Source organism: Myotis lucifugus, unplaced genomic scaffold, assembly GCF_000147115.1.
Source record: "Myotis lucifugus unplaced genomic scaffold, Myoluc2.0 scaffold_35, whole genome shotgun sequence".
In the NCBI taxonomy this organism is placed as follows: Eukaryota; Metazoa; Chordata; class Mammalia; order Chiroptera; family Vespertilionidae; genus Myotis; species Myotis lucifugus.
This window is the reverse complement of record NW_005871083.1, coordinates 4,764,506-4,785,467: the sequence shown is the minus strand read 5'-3', so window position 1 is coordinate 4,785,467 and position 20,962 is coordinate 4,764,506. Positions and strand designations below refer to the sequence as shown.

The following is a 20,962-nucleotide window of genomic DNA, read 5'->3' as shown; positions in this document are numbered from 1 at the left end:
AAACCTTTGGACACAATGAAAGCAGTCCTGAGAGGGAAGTTTATAGCTCTACAGGCCTACCTCAACAAACAAGAAAAAATGGTAGTAAATCATCTAAATCTACAGCTCAAAGAATTAGAAAGAGAGCAACAAGAAAAGCCCAGGGTGAGCAGAAGGAAGGAGATAATAAAGATTAGAGCAGAAATAAAAGACATAGAGACCAAAAAAACAATACAGAAAATCAATGAAACCAAGAGCTGGTTCTTTGAAAGGATAAACAAGATTGACAAACCTCTAGCCAGGCTCACCAAGAAGCAAAGAGAGAGGACCCAAATAAACAAAATCAGAAATGATAGAGGCGAAATAACAACAGACCCCACAGAAATACAAATGATTGTTAAAAAATACTATGAACAACTTTACTCCAACAAACTAGACAACCTGGAGGAAATGGACATATTTTTAGAAAAATACAACATTCCAAAACTTAATCAGGAAGAATCTAAAAATCTCAACAGGCCAATAACTATGGAAGAAATTGAAGCAGTCATCAAAAAGCTTCCAGCAAACAAAAGCCCTGGACCAGATGGCTTCACAGGGGAGTTTTACCAAACATTCAAAGAAGAACTAAAACCTACCCTCCTCAGACTACTACAAAAAATCCAAGAGGAAGGAACACTTCCAAGCTCATTCTATGAAGCCAGCATCACCCTAATACCAAAACCAGGTAAAGACAACACAATGAAAGAAAATTACAGGCCAATATCCCTCATGAACATAGATGCCAAAATCCTCAACAAAATCTTAGCAAATCGGATCCAGCAGTACATCAGAAAGATCATACACCATGACCAAGTAGGATTTATCCCAGGGATGCAAGGATGGTTCAATATCCGCAAATCAATAAACGTGATACTTTACATAAACAAATTGAAGGAAAAAAACCACATAGTCATTTCAATTGATGCAGAAAAAGCGTTTGACAAAATTCAACACCCATTTTTGATAAAAACTCTCAGCAAGGTGGGAATAGAAGGATCATACCTCAACATAATAAAAGCCATATATGACAAACCCACAGCCAACATCATACTCAATGGACATAAACTAACACCATTTCCCCTAAGAACAGGAACAAGACAGGGATGCCCACTCTCACCACTCCTGTTCAACATAGTCCTGGAAGTATTAGCCATTGCAATTAGGCAAGAAGAAGAAATAAAAGGCATCCAAATTGGAAAAGAAGAAGTAAAACTGTCCTTATTTGCAGATGACATGATATTATACTTAAAAAACCCTAAAGACTCCATCAAAAAACTATTAGACTTAATAAAAGAATTCGGCAATGTGGCAGGATACAGAATTAATGCCAAAAAATCTATGGCATTTCTATACACCAATAGTGAACTTGCAGAAAGAGAGACTAAAAAAGCAATCCCATTTACCATCGCACCAAAAAAATTAAGCTACCTAGGAATAAACTTAACTAAAGAGGTAAAAGACCTCTACTCAGAAATCCCTTTACCTTTTTCACCCAGCTCCCGAAGCCCCTCCCCTCTGACAGCTGTCAGTCTGTTCTCTGTACCTATGAGTCTGTTACCACCCACTGGTATTCTCAATCACTGTCTGTCATTTTCGTCTCAACCATCCTGGTGCTTATTTGTCTAGAGCAGTGGTTCTGAAACTGGGTCCCTGGCCCTGCAGCAGCATCTGGGAACTTTCTAGAAATGCAGATCCTCAGCCCCACACCATACCTACTAAATCAGAAACTCTGGGGTTGGCACAGCCGTCTGAGTGGGGGGTTTTGTTTGTTTTCTTATTTGTTTTTTCAATTTTAGTAATCTGTGTTTTAACACCCCCTCCCCCAGGATCTGATACTGGTTTGATGTTCCAGAGCCCTAGATTCTTGAAAATCCCAGGGCATGCCCCATGCTCATGCTCAGTTCTGAAGTGCTGTTAAAACATGGGAACTCCTTTATGTTCAACAAAGGAAAAAACTATAATCACATTGAAAGCGTGAGTAGGAAGAGATAAATAAACACTATACAAGTGAAAGCTGAGATAATTTTAAAGATCAATGGAGAAAACATGGCAAATGCTGCACGCTGGTGTGGGATGACTCACTCGATGAGAGGAACAATTCTGAAAACACGAATCAAGCAGTGTCTGGGATGCAGTGCCTGGGCGACAGACAACAGTCTCAGGACACAAGGAAAATGATCTCAAATTCGTTGAAATGTTAACACAGGAGTGGAAACTCACTGGCTTCATGGGAGTTCGGAGAATGCTGGGCATCTGTGTGTTGTGCTGGGGTTTAGACTGACAGGTTGGTTCCTAGTTAGGGATGTTTCCACAGGTGAAAGGCTCACCTGAGTCCGTAAAGTATCGATGCTCTAGCGCAGTGATGGCGAACCTATGACACGCGTGTCAGAGGTGACACACGAACTCATTTTTTTGGTTGATTTTTCTTTGTTAAATTGCATTTAAATATATAAAATAAATATCAAAATATAAGTCTTTGTTTTACTATGGTTGCAAATATCAAAAAATTTCTATATGTGACACGGCACCAGAGTTAAGTTAGGGTTTTTCAAACATGCTGACAAGCCAAGCTCAAAAGGTTCACCATCACTGCTCAGCACGAACCAGTCTTCCTGGACCAGACCATGGGAGTTAGCTAACCGAAAGTTTTTCCTTACAGATGAAACTGCTGTTTTAGAATAAAAAGAGATGCCTGGTAGGAAGTGCATCAGCAAGAAGGAATTATGTCAGGTTTTAAACTTTGAAAGACCAAATCACATTCGCATTTACAAAGTGAAAATCCAAGCATTATCTTTGGATCTACCCCAGTGGATCTATAAGCCATTACTTACAACCAAACGCACCCACAGGAACTACATACATACATACCCAGGGCCATTAAAATTCAGCGTTTACAATGCAGAACCCCCACCCTATCTCCTGAGATCCCGATTCATTCAATTGGGGTGGAGCCCATTTTTAACAAGCTCCCTAAGGGATACTGAGGCAGATGGTCCCCGGACCACAGGGCCGATTGCCATAATGGAAGAAAAATTGGAATCAAGAGCCGTACTGAGTCGCTTCACCAACACTGCTGGGGAGAATGCAGCCTGAAACCAAAACACCACCCTCCAGAGCCCCGATTTAGCACTTGTTCCCACAGCACAGATCAGGGAAGTCAGCAGCAAATGAGTAACGTGTTACATAATTTGCTTTTCTGTATGCAGAACCTTAATCCACCAAAGAGAAGTTAAAATCATATAAAAAGCAACAGCCCACCCCCAAAACAAATGCTGGGGAAGTGTAGCCAGGATCTCCCCAGCCACCTTCCTCCTCATCTGCTAGACAAAGAGGAGCCCTCCTCAGTGCTGAAAACCCCATCAGCTCGCCCTTGTGCCACTGGGAACTGGACCCTTTGGTAAAAGTGGTCAGGAAAGGGGGGGGGGAAGAGGAGGAGGAAGAGGACATTTGTTTCACATGAGCACTGACTTGCATCATCAAGGCTTCCCTCTTGTTGAAAACATAAGTGGAAACATGTACTTGACTATACCTCTGACCCGTTGCTGGAAAGTTCTGGAACCATAACACACCTTCTGCCTTGGGTCTTGTCCAGGAACCCCAAACCACCCTCTCTCTCTAGAAAGAATTCCCAGTCTTTTCCTCTCCCCAGTTACCTCAAGACCTGAATAATAAGCTAGTTCTCACCAGAGTGTTAAAGGCTAACAGTGGTTGGGGCATTTATCACCCCAGTGACCACAGAAGATGTCAAGGTGGGAATGGCAAAGGCATACCATGTATATAACATATGTATTACTCCTAATGAGCCAACCTCAGGGGTTCTCAACACTGAGCTAGAGACATCCACTTTGAACTCATTGGAGTGTATATTGTAAGTTTCAGAGGAATGAGTCCTTATCTATCTTTTTATTATGCTACTCCAAGCAGCTAACATAGTGACTAACCCTTAGGAAGTTTTCAAAAAAATAAGTATTGAATTGACTTACATTGACATCTAATGTAAAACTTAATTGCCACCCTCATATTGCCACAATGCATTAGAGTCACCCAGGGTACTTGTGAAAAAAACCATCTTCTCCCTGGCCACTGTGGCTCCGTTGGTTGGGTTCATCCTGTGCACCACGAGGTTTCCAGTTCGATTCCCAGTCTGGGCACATGCTTGGGATGTGGGCTCGACAACCAGTGGGGAGCATGCAGGAGGCAGCTGATCTATGTTTCTCTCTCCCCCCCCCACCTCTATCTCTCTAAAAAACACACAATAAAAATATATTTAAATAAACAAATACAAATAAAAGCCCATCTTCTGGGCTCCACCCCAGACATAGTAAATCAGACTCTCCGGGGCCTGCATTCTTATCAAGGTGCCAGGCAATCTTACACATGTGCAATCTGAGAACCACTGCCTTCACCTTACGGGGAATCTCCAGGACACCAATGCTATGGGATGTAATTAAACAACAGGGCCCTTTGGGAGCCCCCAAAGCAGAACACAATAGAAGCAGGCAGCTTCCTCCTCGCTACCCAGGATGGGCCCCAGTGGAGTAAAGAACACAGGAAAAAATGGGGCCAACAAAATACCAGAGGTGAGAAAGGTCTGGAGAAGCATTCTGGAGCTCAGGTTGGACATGAACGAGGCCACCTCTGATCCCAGCAGGCTTGTCCTTGCCTATTTCCCCCAATGTGGGTAGCATGCCTATCATCAGATCATGAGCCAGGGGACACTGACAAGGTCAAAGGATGGAGAGCAAATGGCTAGCACTCTGCCCCACTTGGGAAAGTTGCAGGGAACAAGAGGTACACCTTCATCTAGACTTCTCCACTGCCTTCTCCTTCATGCTGCCGTTTGGCAGTGTACGTGAGCAAACCATCCTCCCTCATGCCTCTCCCATCTCTCTGCAGCCACATTTTGAGCAGGACAGGGCACTTCTACCAGCTGGGATATGAGGAATCATGCCCAGGAACCTCAGAAGCTCTCCTCGCCAGCCACCCTCCCCAAGACAGGGAATTCCTCTACTGCCAGCAGTTGTCACAGGAGCATCAAACACGGATGTTTGTGCCAGGCCTCATTTACAGGAGCCCACTCCTCCTGGAAAGATGAATTTTTTTAAGCAAACAGCGTTTACATATGGTAGCAGGCAGAGTCATCTCAGCATCAGGAATCCCCAGCGGAAACGGGAATCAATCCGGGGCAGAGACTGCTAAATAAATGCTGACTGGGTGAGACTCCTCCCTGGAGAAAGAGGAACCTCCAAGTGATAGCTCAGATTCCCCGGCAAGAGTCCCTAAGGACGTCACACTCTCCCCAGCGGGGCACGCTGAGTACTCGGAACTCTGAAAGCACCCTCACCCATCCCTCCGGGAGCTCTTCCAGCCCATGCCACTGGCGTCCTCGCACCCGTTCCCACCCACACCCTGTTCCACCCAGGCCCCTGATGGCCCTACTCGGTGGGGCACAGGCACTCCACTCGTGCAGGATTTCCTGACATCCCAAGGCTCAGGATTCGGGCGGCTAAGGGAAAAAATGCCACCACACAGACACACAGGTAGCCAAGAACTGGGGGAGTGCACGCAGGCGGTACACACAGCTAACCTTGGCCACAAGGACTCAGTCTGGGAGCAATGTGACTACTGGAGAAATGTCAGGCTTGGAAGTTTGAATTACCTGGGTTATTGCCTCCTCTGTCTTTAAGTTTGCCTTTGGGGACTCGGTAAGAGAGAGGAATTCTATCATCTTTGCTGTTACTTCCAGGATGGAGTAAGCAGTTAGGGGCCAACCAAAAGAATGTGCACAGGATGGGGACAGGGCAGCATGTAGGACGTAACTCAGAAATGGGGAAAGGTCATGCATGTTAGCTATAGATGAGGGCAAGAGGCTCCCGCTTACAAATGAGTTAGTAGAACTTAAGTCCAAACTGGGTCTGAGGAGGACCAGACCCCAACCCACACTTCACCTCTGTGGGCTACCCTGCCAGGCACCCCAGGAGATTGAAAGCAAGGGCTCTGAGAGGTGTGTGCTGCCCCCAAAAGGCACTGTCCCTCGGATCCTGGTGGGTGAGAACTTTGAGCTGCCTTCACAGGAGAACCTGTGGTTACCATGGCCTCGGGTGTCTTCAAGTGCAATAAGGAATTTTGGACCCGTTCCAGGCCTTGGCTGGAGTACCACTGGCCTGCCCTCCCCTACATGCATGGGTGTCTGTAACCAATGTGGACACATAGCCAAGTCCACATGGCCCTAGGTGAGAGAGACCAAGGGAGAATTACTGCCTCGCTAAGAGTCAGGGACAGGTGGGGGTCTTGTGTGTGCATGCAAAGCCCCCACCCGCCATGACTGGAGCCAAAGGCAGGAGAAAGACAAGCCACATACCGAGCCCGTTCTCTGCCAGTGCCGCATGGTTGATGTCACACTCGCCCAGGTCTTGCTCTCCAATGTCATTCAAATCCAAGCCGGGCTGGTGGGACCCGTTTCCAAAGTGCCTCTCGTCCTTCTCGGATCCAGTGTCCCCGTTCTCCATTCCATTCTGAGCCTTTTTCAAGGGCATTATTTGCAAACCACTGGGGGTAGTCCTGTAAGACACCGTCTTGGCGGCCCTGTCACCTGCCGCAGTGGGCTTGGCCGGATACCCTTTCTTCGGCTTGGACAGGGAAGGGTTGATTCGCTTCCGTTTATGAGAAGTCCCCTTGCTCTTCCCAGATTCTGAAGGTCTATTGGAGAGTTTCTCCACCGATGGGCCTCGGCTGTCGCGCAGGAGCTTAGAGGCGCTGGCCTGCTTCCCTGACTTGATCCTCTTGTCCTTGGACAGGTGCAGCCCATTGAATTCATCGATAAACTCCTCACAGTGCAGCAGATGGTGCTCTGGCTCCCACGTGTCCTCTGTGCTCCCGTAGCCTTTCCATCGGATGAGGTACTCCCATTTTCCTTTCTTGTTCTTTCTTTTGTCTACAATCCTTTCGACCTGGGATACAAAATGAGAGCCAGGAAAGAGAGAAAGGAAAAAATCAGTCCCAGACAACAAGAACAGCACAAAGCCCTCAGGACAGAGGCTCCGTCCTGGCCAGGGGGCAGGGGGCAAGCTGTCCAACGCCCGTGACACTTTCAGGAGCGTTCAAGGTGGCTGGTTTATTTTAGGACATCACTGAATGGAACCCAAGGTACATGGTCATTTCCCATGATTTACTGACGCTATGCCTGGCTGGTGGCATCTGTCTGTCCATCCATCCAAGGCTTACTCTTGCTTGAAATCACATGGCAAGTTTTCATTAAAGATCTTTATTCTTTTCATTGCACCAAAGTAGAATCAGACTTTTAAAGGCCAATTTGCTGTTGGTTTTTCACCCCTAGTACTACTGCTGCTGCTACTACTACTACTACTACTACTACTACTAATAATAATAATATAATAAATACATAGTATTTATTGAGCATTTATATGGTAGGCACTATGCTGATGTATCCTTACTTATAATAATACTAATGATTAGTAACATTCACTGGGCACATATGAGGCAGACATTACACTAAATGCTGGGCATGGATGTCCCCATTTCCTTTTGTCCTGACAACAACCCAATGCGGTAGGTATTCTTTCTAAGTCCATTTTACAGTGAGGAAACTTGGGTTCAGAGAGATTAAATCACTCACCAAATTCCAAGCTGGTAAAGGCAGGGCTGGGATTGGAACCACACTCCCCCAAGATTTATTTTCTTAATCATTACGCCATATCAACTCTCAATAACAAAAATCTTCCATGTTGATAAAAATGAATTGATTTGTCAAAGCCCAATTCCCCCCATTCAGAGCCACAAGCTGCAACACAGGGGGTGTAACTGAGGCAAGGTGATAGGTAATATTTGCAAAGACCCTATTATGTGCCTTGTATAACCCCATGGGTGTATGTATACTATTATTACTCCCATTTGATAGATGAAGGGATTGAGGATGGGGCAATTCCCCTACAGTGCAGGGCTAAGAGGGGTGAGATCTGAACCTAAATCCATCTGGCTGTAAAGCCATGTGCTACTGTCTTCGTACCTTCAAATGTAAGACAATCTCCTCAAGTAATCCCATGGAAAAACACACTTAGGAAAATGCCAGTCCTAATGCTAATAACCAGTGTATTTAGGTGAAGGGTATGTGAGGGTCATTTATTAACCTTTCAACTTTCCTATAGATTTGAATTTTTTAATTAAAAAAGTGACAGAAAATTGTAATGCTCTACCCCCAACAAGCAAAATTTCAAGAAAAAATTAAACAAATGCATTCAAACATTCATTATATTTCAATGTCAACATAATATACTTTTCTAGAATAGAAATTTGACATTAAGTAATAATCTAGAAACTTATAAGAAGAAAAAATAATATGAGAGGGGAAAAGTGGGTATATACTGTAGTTCAGTGGTTCTCAACCTTCTGGCCCTTTAAATACAGTTCCTCATGTTGTGACCCAACCATAAAATTATTTTCGTTGCTACTTCATAACTGTAATGTTGCTACTGTTATGAATCATAATGTAAATATCTGATATGCAGGATGGTCTTAGGCGACCCCTGTGAAAGGGTCGTTCGACCGCAAAGGGGTCTCGACCCACAGGTTGAGAACCGCTGCTGTAATTAATAATTGTTGAAGATGGGTAATGAGTATGTGGAGGTTCATTATATGACTGTTAACATGTTTAAATTTTTATGTTTAATTTTTTCCATAATAAAAAGTAAGAAAATTTTGAACACTGAGATTTTCTACTACAACAGAGGCTATGCAAAATAATTAAATGACTTCCATTGCTTTGCACTTAATAAATAAGCAAATAGCTAAGACATACTGCTTCTTCGTAGACAATTTTAATTGTCTCCTTAATTGATTAACCTCCAATCAAATAGGCTTACTTCTATTAAAACTTCTTTCCTTATAAAATGCCCTGTGAACATCGTTTTAAGTTTAGTAAATAACTTTTAGCGGTATAACACAAACTCTAACAGTTTTAAAAGGTAAAATCATGCACAACTAATATAACTTCCAATCTTTGGGCCAGGGAATGGGACTCGCTAAATATTCATTTATGACCATGTCCAGGAAGTCAAGAGTGTTTCTGGAAGAGCCTGCAGCTTTGCACAGGTTGACAGAGGGAGGAAAGTGAACAAGCAAAAAGCAGCATTCCCTGAAACACCAACCTACAAGAGTCAGGAGCAAGCCCAGGTATGACTTGGGAGCTAAGGAACTGGTGTTGACAAGAGGGTTTCCAGCCTCAGAAAGCATACGCTTGGCCCCCAGATGGAGAAACTTCTTCCCCAGATGAAGCAGAAAACCACGATAGACAAAGAGCCAACACAATTAATAGGTTAGTAGGTGGATGGGTGGATGGGTGGATGGAAAAATGGATGGTTGGTGGAAGAATAAACAGATGGGAGGATAGTGGAATCAGGGATGAATAAAAGGATGGATAAATGGGCTGATAACTGGATGAATGGGTGATGGGTAAAAGGGTGAGTAGAGAAGTGAATTCTGGAATAAATGGTGGCGGGAGAGCACTCATTCATCCAGTCATCAATCCATTTATCCATCCTTTTATTCATCCCTGATTCTACTATCCTCTTATATGTATTTAAGAGCACAGGCCCCAGAACAAGACTATCTGGCTTAAATCTCCTGCGAAACCTTTTATCATGTGTTCTTGAGCAAGTTACTAAACCTCTTTGGGCCTCAGATGACTCATCTAGCAAGGGGGAAATAACAGTACGTCATAGGGTAGTTGTGGAGAGTATACAAATAAGTAGTTTTGCATTCCCAAAGTAAAGGTCACTTAATTTTGCAAATCCTCCTGTGAATACAAACCGTGATGGTAATCTAAAGACAGATTGTTTCCCTACCTGCAGAATATGACCCTCTTAAAATATGCAATGCCTCCCTGGGAAGAAGACAAAGTCCACCCACTTAGATGGCTCTCACTAGAGCTGCTGGAGAAGCCTGGGGAGTCAGCAAGGGTGCAGTGTCAACACCCCTAACTGGAACCACAACAAGGGTGGGGGGAGGGGCAGCTTGGTTTTTCCCCCTCCGCATTACTGGAGGATTGAGTCACACAGTCACAGAGTCACAAGTGGCTTTATAGGTGACAGAAAGGCCACTGCTTTCACCTCTGGTCCCTTCCACAAAACCACTGCGTGGCTTGACCACCATTTCTACTCAAATTAACCCAATGCCAACAATAAACCATATTAACAGGATTGTCCCTAATAGTCTGATATGTGGGGAGGAAAAACTGTGGGCTCCACCACTTTCTACCCACGTGACCCTGAGCAAATTGCCCAACCTCCCGGCCCTCAGTGTCTCCATCTGTAAAATAGTAATAGCAATAACAATAACAACAATAATAATAGCAATGGCAGCAGCTACCTGAAAGATAATTGGAAGAAAGAGAGGAATACAACGGGGAGAGTAAAGTGCCTTGAACACCACAGAGCACAAGGAGGTGAGCAGAATTGCTCTAATATGTATGAAACTTCAGAGGACAAAAGTGCTGGTATATACATTATTTCCTCCATACTTTAAACATCTTTTTAAAGTTTTTTTTTTCAGGTTTAGAAAAACAATTGTTTTTTCTGAAAGACCAAAATGCCCATAAGGAGTTCATACCCCATCATACTTCGATTGTGCCATCTCCTGGGACTTAATCTCCTCCCTCACATACAGTGTAGGTTTTCTGACCCTCTTCTCCTCATTTTCTCAGAAGCATCACAAATAGAACCAGAATTCTAATTTGTTCTGTTGCTAACAAAGGCCCATGTTATTTATGACGTGATCTTGCGAAGGACTGCAACCTTCTCTGTCCGAGAAATCCTTTCTTCCTCTTAAGCTCCCCCAACCTCTACCACTATCCCCTAACTCCACACACCTGCTGACAACAGAGACCTGGGCCTCCAGAATGCTGGGGGCTGGCTCCTGATGCCCCCATCCCCTACCTGCACAGGACCCCCTCCACCCTCCACGTGGTGACAACCCCGTCAATCCCCTTCCCTTTTCCATGCACTTACTAACCACCATGTGGGTGATATTTTAAAACTTTGTGCTCACACACACCCGCCAGATTCTTATTTCAAAGACAAGCAATCTGAGACCATGGACTATTCCTTAGAGTTCAATCAAATCATTAATAACATTTACTCTCTGTAATCCCAGCTAATATGACATGCCATTCCACTGCAGGTGGGGGCAAGAGAATTCTGATGCATTATTAGTGGTGCCATGATGATGAGTGGATAGCTATCTCATTAGGAAAAATAATGATGGCAATCACCATTATTAGAACACTAGTGGCCCAGTGCACAGATTCATCACATTGAAAGGAAATTAATTAGAAGAAATATTTTAATATCGCTATTCACCCTTTCTCTATAAAAGAAGTGTCAACCAAATTCACAATCGACAATGACAGATCGAAACACATGCATGCGATTGGTGCCAGCAAGAGCTTTATATGCATCGTGCATGGGTGAGTCAACTTAGCCTTTTATATATACAGAATAAACTTGCTTAATTAGACCTGCTTTAACTGAACTTTTTCCAGCCCAGTGAAGCATCCCAACTTCTCTTTCAGGTAATTGTCAGCAACACAGCAGTAAATATCAACACGAAGCAGATTATTATTGTAGATCACGCAGGGAGAACAAAGGGTAAAATATTTAACTGCAGCAGTGTTTGACTATATTCTGGGCAGTGAGAAAACCTGAAGTCATTTTCAAGGTCCACCATTTCTTACTTCTTTTCAGCTGGGTCAAGTTTCTAAACTTTCTAAATCTCCATTTTCCAGCTAATGAAAAGAAAATAGGATTCCACCAAGTTTCCTATCTACCTATTCCAGGACTTCTGTGAGGATCAAATGAGATGAGGCACAGGAAAATGCTTCACAGACATTTGGTTAAAGTGTAAAATGTTTCCACCTGACTATAAAGCAAGTCGTGTTCCTGGGCTGAAGAAACTCCAAGGAGGCTAGTCGCTAGGGAGAGGAAGCCAGGCGTTTCTATGTGACGCCATTACCCATTACCTGGCGCTCACAGTGACTGTTTTGGGCTGGGCTGGGCTGTGGGCCACATTTTGTGCCATGGGGTCTCGGCAGTGTTGGCTGCGATTTGGTGGTCTGTCACTCCAGGCTGGTGGCAGGGCCTGTGTCCCACTTGGGGGAAGCCGAGTATTGCTCGCCAGGTCCAAGGTGCCGTTTCTTTGTAAATGCCAGTGTGCGTCACAGCAGCTCCTGCATTGAGCGTCTGCCCCCTGGTAGTCAGTGCACATCATAGTGACCGGTCGGACAGTCGGAGGGACACTTAGCATATTAGCCTTTTATATATAGATAGATACTAAGTTCCAGGAACTGTGCTAAGCACTTACCTACAAGGTGTTAGATTTTGCCTCCATACCCAGGTTTTAACCTAGGCATTATTATTCTAACCTAACATCAGTTGACAGGTGAGGAAATTGAGGCTCCGAGAAGGTAGGTAACTTTCCCTGGATCACGCAGTCAGTAGGTGGTTAACCAAGACTGGAACCCTAGTTCATCTGATTCCTCAGCCCGAGCTCTTAGCCACCTGGCCACACCGCATCAGTGGGAAACCATCAGGCTGGTAGGGACACAGCCCTTAAATGAATGATCACAAAGTACCACAGAGTAACAAAAGATGATGGCGAAGAGAAAGGTGCTGTGAGAAAGAATGGCACTGGGGACAGAGCTACCTCAGATAGGAAGGTTCCTCTGAGAAAAAACAATTTAAGCTGAGACCAAACTGGGCCTTCAGAGATGGAGCAAATTTGGACCAATGAGAGGCCTGATCAAGCAGAGAGGGTCACTCCCCACCTTCCTCCTCAGCTCCCCACTGGTAGACTAACCAAACACCACCGCCACCACCTAACATGTATTCCACATATACCACCTGTATGTGATCCCTGCATAGTAACTATTTGTTACACACATGAACTCGTTTAATCTTCAAAATAACCCAACAAGGCAAGTAACTGTATTCTCTTTTTTTATAAATGACAAAATTGAGGCACCAGAGGTGAAGAGCCTTGGCCAAGGCCCTGTCTCTAACAATCAGCAGAGAGCTAAGTAAGACTTGATCCAAGGCATCTTGGCTCCAGACCCATGCTTTCAATGACTACACTATACGGAATCCTGTCCAGTGGGCCCAACCTGACTGAGGCTGACAGCATATCTGCAGCTTCAGATGCTCACCTTCAACCCCTGCCAAGGTCACAGAAAACCTACTGCACCTCTACATGGCCTAGGAGTGGCCTCCTGAGCTTGACACTCCTGAGGAGCATGCCGTGTGGCTCCTTCCCCTTCTGCTCCAACTCTCCATTGGCCCAAATGGAAACAGACAAATCGTCAATCATATTTCCTGTCCCAGCTTCCCACCAAGCGAAACAGCATATAAAATTATAATAATTTGGGAACCCAGGATACCAAAGATTTTCCTGACTTGAAGGAATGCCCCCACACCAAATGAGGTTGGGTTGAGAAACTTTGGGTTACTAGGACATGTCTGAACCTCTGAATGCAAAGAGCAAGGCCAATAAAGAATAAAGGAAGATGGCCCTGGCTGGTGTTGTCCAGTGGTTAGAGCACCGGCCCAGGCACCAAAGGATCGTGGGTTCGATTTCGGTCAAGGGCATGTATTTGGGTTGCAGGTTTGGTCAGGGCGAGTGTGGGAGGCAACCAATTGATGTCTCTCTCTCTCTCTCTCTCTCTCACAACAATGTTTCTCTCTCCTCTGTCTCTCTCCCCCTTCTTCCTTTCTTTCCACTGTCTCTGAAAAAGCAATGGGAAAAATATCCTCGGATGAGAATTAACAAGAAATAAAGAAGGAAGAAAGGAAGGAAGGGAGGAAGGGAGGGAGGGAGGAAGGGAGGGAGGGAGGGAGGGAGGGAGGGAGGGAGGGAGGGAGGAAGGGAGGGAGGGAGGGAGGAGAGAGGGAGGAGAGGAAAAATAAAGGAAGATAACCAGCCGATAGCCTACTGTCTGCTCAGACATATACCAGAGCAGCCATCCCTAAACACTCCCTGACTCTGGACCTTAAGCCACACATCCACGGACCTCTCTTTGTGTATCCTTTCAACATCCTGGGATGGCTCCCTTGGGGGTAGAAAGGTGTAGGGACCACATCATTACAACTTGGAGTTTGAAGTCCTTGGGAAAAATAAAGACAAGAGAATTTAGGGGAGCAACTAGGTATGGGCTGTGTCAGGTCTAGAAGACTGATTGCTTCAGATCCTCTAGTGAGAAGGCAGTACAAACAGGTGGCACTTCCTGTTCCATCCAGCAAAACTACACCAGGAAAACAGACCAACACATTCAGCTCCGTGCCATGTAGTTCAAGCACCTCTGGGTGAGAGTCTGAATGGGGAACTCAGTGGCATCCAAGTAATGAAGGACCAAGAAGAATCCCACACCCACTCTATTGGAAAATGCAAAACCAGAGAGACCTTTCTTTGATCAAAAACACACAGATTAAATACTGGTAATAGTAATCTCATTGCAGGACATATTTATAAAAACTCCTAAAGCATATAAGAAAATAGGACTATACATTTAATGATAACATTTGTGTCATCTTTTCAAAGACTGCAGAAAATATGAGCTCTGTTTTTGAGAGAGGCAAAAAGGGTAAGTGATGAAATAAAACCAACAGGTAGATAAAGAAACAGAAATAAAAGAAGACTCATTTACATAAGAAAGGATGCAAGGAAACCACAGGGAAAAAATGCAAGCAAAGAGGTAAAATGCCCATTGGAACCAGAAAAGGACAGACTCCAAATGCTGAGAATCAAATCAGTGAGATGGACAACATACTTGAAAAGCTCTCCAAGAATGCAGAAGAACACAGATTTTAAAGAAAACAGCAAGGAAAATGAGAATAGATATCAAGAAAAGTTAATAAACACTCTGCCAATGTAAGTCTAGCAGAGGGAAAAATCAAAATGGAACAAGAACACTTAAGAAGGTGTATAGAAGAAATCTCTGTATCTTGAGTCTGTCCGTCAAAAAAGATCTCTGTGGTGGAAAAAGCAGAGGTTGAAAGTCAATCAACAGCTGAAACAATTTGAATAATAAAATAAACAGTGGTAGTACTACATTTACCTCTATTCTTGCAAAACTTAATTTCAAAAAATTAAACTTCCCCGCTCCACACACACACACAACAACCCTACCCCAACCAAAATGGTAGGACAAAATCAGGCAGACTTCAGAGAGCATTAAATGCCAGATCATAAGTTAAAAAAATAAATATTGTTAATTTAAGAATTTTAAAACCAGTTCAGTGAACCTTCAAATGAGAAGGAAGGAGGAAGACAACGCATGTGTAAAGGAACAAAATATAAACTACTCGTTTGAAAAATGAGCTTTGAGGATCTTGTAGTGCCAAAAATAAGAAAGTGTTCAAAAAATAAGTAAATAAGTAAAGTAAATGATGGGGCAATGCCTAAGGAGCCCACTGGAAAAGTTCCCAATGGCAACAGCTGAAACAATTTGAATAATAAAATAAACAGTGGCAGTACTACATTTATAACCCCAAGAACAAAATAAATAAAAAATGAATGAATTATCAGAGGCTGGCCTGCAAGCCAAATCTGGCCTGATGCCTGTCTTTAAAAAATGAAGATTTATTGCCCTGCCGGTTTGGTTTGGTTTGGTAGATAGAGTGTCGGCCCGTGCACTGAAGGGTCTCAGGTTCAATTCCAGCCAAGGGCATGTACCTTGGTTGCAGGCTCAATCCCCAGCCCTGGTCAGGGCATGTGCAGGAGGCAACCAATCGATGTATCTCTCTCACATCAATGATTCTCTCTCTCTCTCTCTGTCTCTCCCCCTCTCTTCCACTCTGGTGAGGATTAACAACAACAAAAAAGATTTTTTTGAACATAACCATGCCCAGCCATTTATGTATCTATGGCTATTTCACACTAAAGAGTATAGTTAGTCATGTGACAGAGACCTATGGCCCACAAAGTCTAAAATATTTGCTATCTAGCCCATTACAGAAAAAGTCTGCTTACTCTGGAATAAACAAATAGGGAGAAGGGTTGAACAGTCCTTACAGAAGTATTCCAATAATAAATTTAAAAGAAAAGGGACACAGGAAAATCAGCATTAGAACCCCACAGTAATAACTGGTATAGGCAAGATTAACACACCAAAAAATGCTAAAATAAGTGAGTAAAACTTCAGAGAGAAATGAATATTTGCATCGCCTCACAGTATCTACCCTAACATATTAATTAACCACCATAATAGTTTTAACAGATGCCCACCAATTGATACCCCTCCCTTTAGGAGGCAGAACTTAATTCCTCTCACCTGAGTGACTAGACTTAATTGAGTACTTTCTAACTAACAGAGTGAGCAAAGGAAAAATAATAACTGTACAGCTGAGAAATCTGGCAAACCCCAGTGATCAAGGTAATATCACTAGTGATAAACCATGCTGATGTCATATACACGCTGATATGATTCACTGAGAAGGCCACTTCCCCTTGGTGATATGATCCCCAAACCCATAATGTCATGAAAAAAACATCAGACAAACCCAAATTGCGGACCGTCTACAAAATACTTGACCAGTACTGTTGGAAGGTGTCAAGGTCATACAATGCAATGAAAGACCAAAATATTGCCTTAGATTGGAGGTTACTGAGGAACAGTAATAACTAAATGCAATATGGATTGGATCCTGAAACAGAAGAGGATATTCATGGAAATACTGGTGACACCTAATTAGGTCTGTAGTTCAGTTCACAGTGCAGCACCAATGTTAATTTCTTCGTTTTGATAAATGTACATGGTATCAGACGTAAACCATCATGAAACCTGGTTAAGAGGTCTATGGGAACTCTTGTGTACTATGCATCTCTTCTGAAAAATACATAATTAGTTCAAGTGTTTTAAAAAGTACAACTATGGGTTGTACTACAATTTTTTAAAAGCATCTGAGTAGTAACAACAATCATAAAACCGAACAATTGTAAGAATTCATTACATACTTATTCACTTAGTGATAAGAGTTAAAAGAATGAGGAAAAATGTATCAGGCAGGATCAAATTTTGTAAAGAACATTAAAGTAAAACTGAGGTGCAAAATGCATTCAATTAGAAAGGAAGATTTTTTTTAATTAAAAATACTCACTAAATACATAATAGTCATGAACTTTTCTGCACTGAATAGATAAAAAATTCACTCTGAAAAATTCAACAGAAAATGGAAACTATCTGAAGATTTAAACTCAATGCTTTCAGACTGAGACAGATCAAGTAGATAGAAAATACAGATATAAAGAATCTGAATTATACAAAGATGATGGTCAATCTGGTAAATATGACACATTTGCATCAGAAATTAATTGAAAGTGATGAAGGAAAATATTCTCAATCAATAACTTGATAGCCAACAAAAAATTTTTTTTATGAAAAAGAAAAAATTCCTCAGGCAAAAACTAAGGGAATTAATCTCCAGCAGACAGACTCAATACAAAATGTTAAAGGAAATTCTTCAGACAAAAGAAATATACCAGACAGAAACTTGGGTCTACACAAAGAAATAAAGAGCATTGAAATTGGGATAAATGAAGGTAAAAATAAACTCTTTTTTTTCTTACTTTTAAATGCTCTAAAGTTAAATGACTATCTTCAACAAAAAGAGCAGCAATGTATTGTGTGTTCATGGCATATGCAAAGGTAACATGAATGACAACAATAGGACAAAGGCAGGAGGGAAATGAGAATATACTGTTGCAAGGCTGTTAAATTATATGTGAAGCAGTACAAGATATAAGAAGGTACACTGAGTAAAGATATGTAAAGTAAGCTTTAGGACAATTACTTTTAAAAATAAACAAGAGATAAATAATTATACAGATTTTTTAAATCATGAGAAATGCTGAATTTTTAAAAATATTTCCTGTCAAAAGAAGGCAGGAAAATGAGCAAAATGTTTGTGCTAGGGATCAGTGAGATACATCAGGGACGCTCTCTGAATATTCACCAATTCCCTTCTTTCCTTTCCTTTCTTACACTTCCCTCAGCCAAGCCAGACATTGCTAGTCAATCACAGCACTTGCCTCAATCAGTCTAGATACCACGTGTGGGCGCGCATGTACAGTGCGACTGAAACTTCGTGGCCCATGCTCAGAAGTCGGTATTTTGTGGAAGAGCCACACTCAAGGGGCCAAAGAGCCGCATGTGCCTCGCGAGCCGCAGTTTTCCAACCACTGGTCTAGACCAACCCAAGATGCTCAGCACAGGACCCAGTACACAGAAGCACTTGGTAAATTCTTATTGTTTAATATAATACTCTAGACAGCCATAGCTACTCTCAGAGCTGAAATGAAAGAAGGAAATCTCATTCATTCATCCATTCAACAAATAGTTATTGAATGCGTATCACACACCACGCACTGTAGTAGACACCAAAGATACAATGGTGAGTAAAAACAAGTGTGGCCCTTACTCTCATGGAACATAAAGTCTGAGTGGGGGGGGACGGGGGGAGGCAGATCCTAATCAATGATGTCACCAATCAATACATAATGCAAAATGAGATAATTGCCCTACACAACAGGAATGATGTTCAATGGCTGTGGACCTGTTCTTGGAGGTAGGAAAGGCTCTGAAAAAGCAACACTCTAGCTGAGAATGGAAGGAGAGTTGCCTTTAACTAAAAGGGAGTGTGGGGGAGGGGCGCAGAGGGAAGAGAGTTTCAGTCAGAGGGAACAGAATGGGCAAAGGCTCTGAGCCAAGTAGGAGTGTGGTCAATTTGAGGAATAGAGAGGTGGCTGGCTGAAGAAGAGGGGTAGGTTGATAAATGAGACTGAGAGGTTGGCAGGAGCCAAACCCTGTCCGGTCTCCAAGGGCATGATAAGAACTCTGACCTCGTCATTATCTTAAGAGCAAGAGAAGCCACTCCAGGATGTGACAAATAACGGAGCTGGAAAAGGCGCAGTGACATTTCCCCTGGTCCAGGCCTGATATGCTTATACTCTAGGTAGGAGCTTTCCTGCCACCAGCTTCATGGAAAAGTGCTCATTCTTGTCTACTCTGTCTTTCCCTCAGGATCGCACACAACGCTCAGCTACCAAGAGATCAAATACCCACATCAAAAGCTAATAAAAACTTGTTTTACTCATACTAGTTGCCTTTGAGCCACAGGCCTAGCAACCTCCCAAGAACTTCCGAAAGGTTTATGAAAAGCAAATTCCCCTCCACCCTCTCCCCAGAGCATGAGCTCACAAATCAGACAGCAAAGCTGGACCCATCCTCTCAAAGTTGGTGGTGCAGGGCTCAAGCTCAAAACAAGATCAACCTGAGCCTGGATCCGGGCTCTGATTCATGGGAGCAGAGGTGGGTGTTGGAAGAACTGGCTCTTTGAGGGACTTGGATGAATCAGACCTTCAGATGCATCTTCTGGCTGACAAAGTGAAGGTCTGAACTACAGCAGTCACGGGTTTTCCACCTGTGTTCTGGAAAGCCCTACAAATGGATGGAGGTGTCCCAGGAATTCAACTCAGAGCAGAGAGGGCTACTAAACTCCCCACATTCAACTCCATTCACCCAGAGCCAGCCACTCTGCTTGGGTATAGATCAGGGGTGGGCAAACTTTTTGACTTGAGGGCCACAATGGGTTCTTAAACTGGACCAATAAATGTGAAAAGCCTTGAACAAAGTGTTTGTGTGAACTAATATAAATTCAAAGTAAACATCATTACATAAAAGGGTACGGTCTTTTTTTTTTTTTAGTTTTATTCATTTCAAACGGGCCAGATCCGGCCCTCGGGCCGTAGTTTGCCCACGGCTGGTATAGATATTGGGAAACTGCCCGGTATTGCATTTGGTGCTAAAAAGAACATTTTTAGACAATAAAAATAAATGAGAAAAGCCTTGAACAAAATGATCCTTGTTCAAGGAGCCTTTCAGAAGTTTCCTTCCAGTTCTATAATTTTAAATGCCTTGTTAGGGGAAACAACCTCAAAGAGACCAGAACACAGAAATTCTTCAGGTTGGCGTCTCTAAACTCCAGACACTTTAGTGGTACCATTCTGATGTCCAGACCCAAAGCTGAAGTCATAACCCTTTCCTAGGTTTTAACAGAATTAATTTTGTACAAAACAAATCCCCGTGTGTAAGAGAATGGTCAAATCCAGCACTCCAGATAGGCACCCGTTAAAGTTAGAATACAGCTTATCTGAACCCTGGCACAGATCAAAAGGTTGGTACTCCAAGGGCACTATTATACAAGGCACAACTGTTTCACTGCCATTCACTGGAAACATTCCAATAAGAGACCATTAATACCTCTTAGACCCGTGGTCGACAAACTGCAGCTCGTGAGCCACATGCGGCTCTTTGGCCCCTTGAGTGTGGCTCTTCCGAAGCCTTTGGAGTACCCTAATTAAGTTAATAACAATGTACCTACCTATATACTTTAAGTTTAAAAAATTTGGCTCTCAAAAGAAATTTCAATCGTCGTACTGTTGATATTTGGCTCTGTTGACTAATGAGTTTGCCGACCACTGTCCTAGACCATAAGTTTTCTCTCCAGTAGGGTGTTGGGGTACTGAGGAGGGCTAGATGGCCTTATAAATCATTCTTCTCTCAGCAGCCAAGCTGAGAGGACAACCCTCTCACTGCTGGAGCAAAGATGGTGCCCTTCCCTCCCTCATGTCTCCTGAGAAGGTTGTGGAGGATGTTAGTCAACAGAAAAACCAGAATGGAATGGAAGAATAGAAGGAAACTGTCATTTCCCCAACTGGAATTGGAGAAGTTATACCTATTATCTCAGTATACCCTCCATATCCCTTATGAGGACGCCAACGCCATCCCATTTTGAGCATGCGGTTCAGAGAGGATTCCCATCAAGGAGAAAACTCACCCTGTCCCATGAGACTGTGAAGACCTCGCTTTACCCAAGAGGTA

General features: G+C 43.2%; 1 protein-coding gene across 1 annotated transcript in view; it reads right to left on the bottom strand.

Moving 5' to 3' along the window:
- Positions 1–20,962, bottom strand: part of CDYL2 (chromodomain Y like 2) — a 73,689-nt gene that overhangs the window by 50,126 nt on the left and 2,601 nt on the right. Inside the window, exon 3 of the mRNA XM_023752550.1 lies at positions 6,383–6,971. Within this exon, the coding sequence (XP_023608318.1) occupies positions 6,383–6,971 (589 nt within the window). The remainder of the gene's footprint in view (positions 1–6,382; positions 6,972–20,962) is intronic.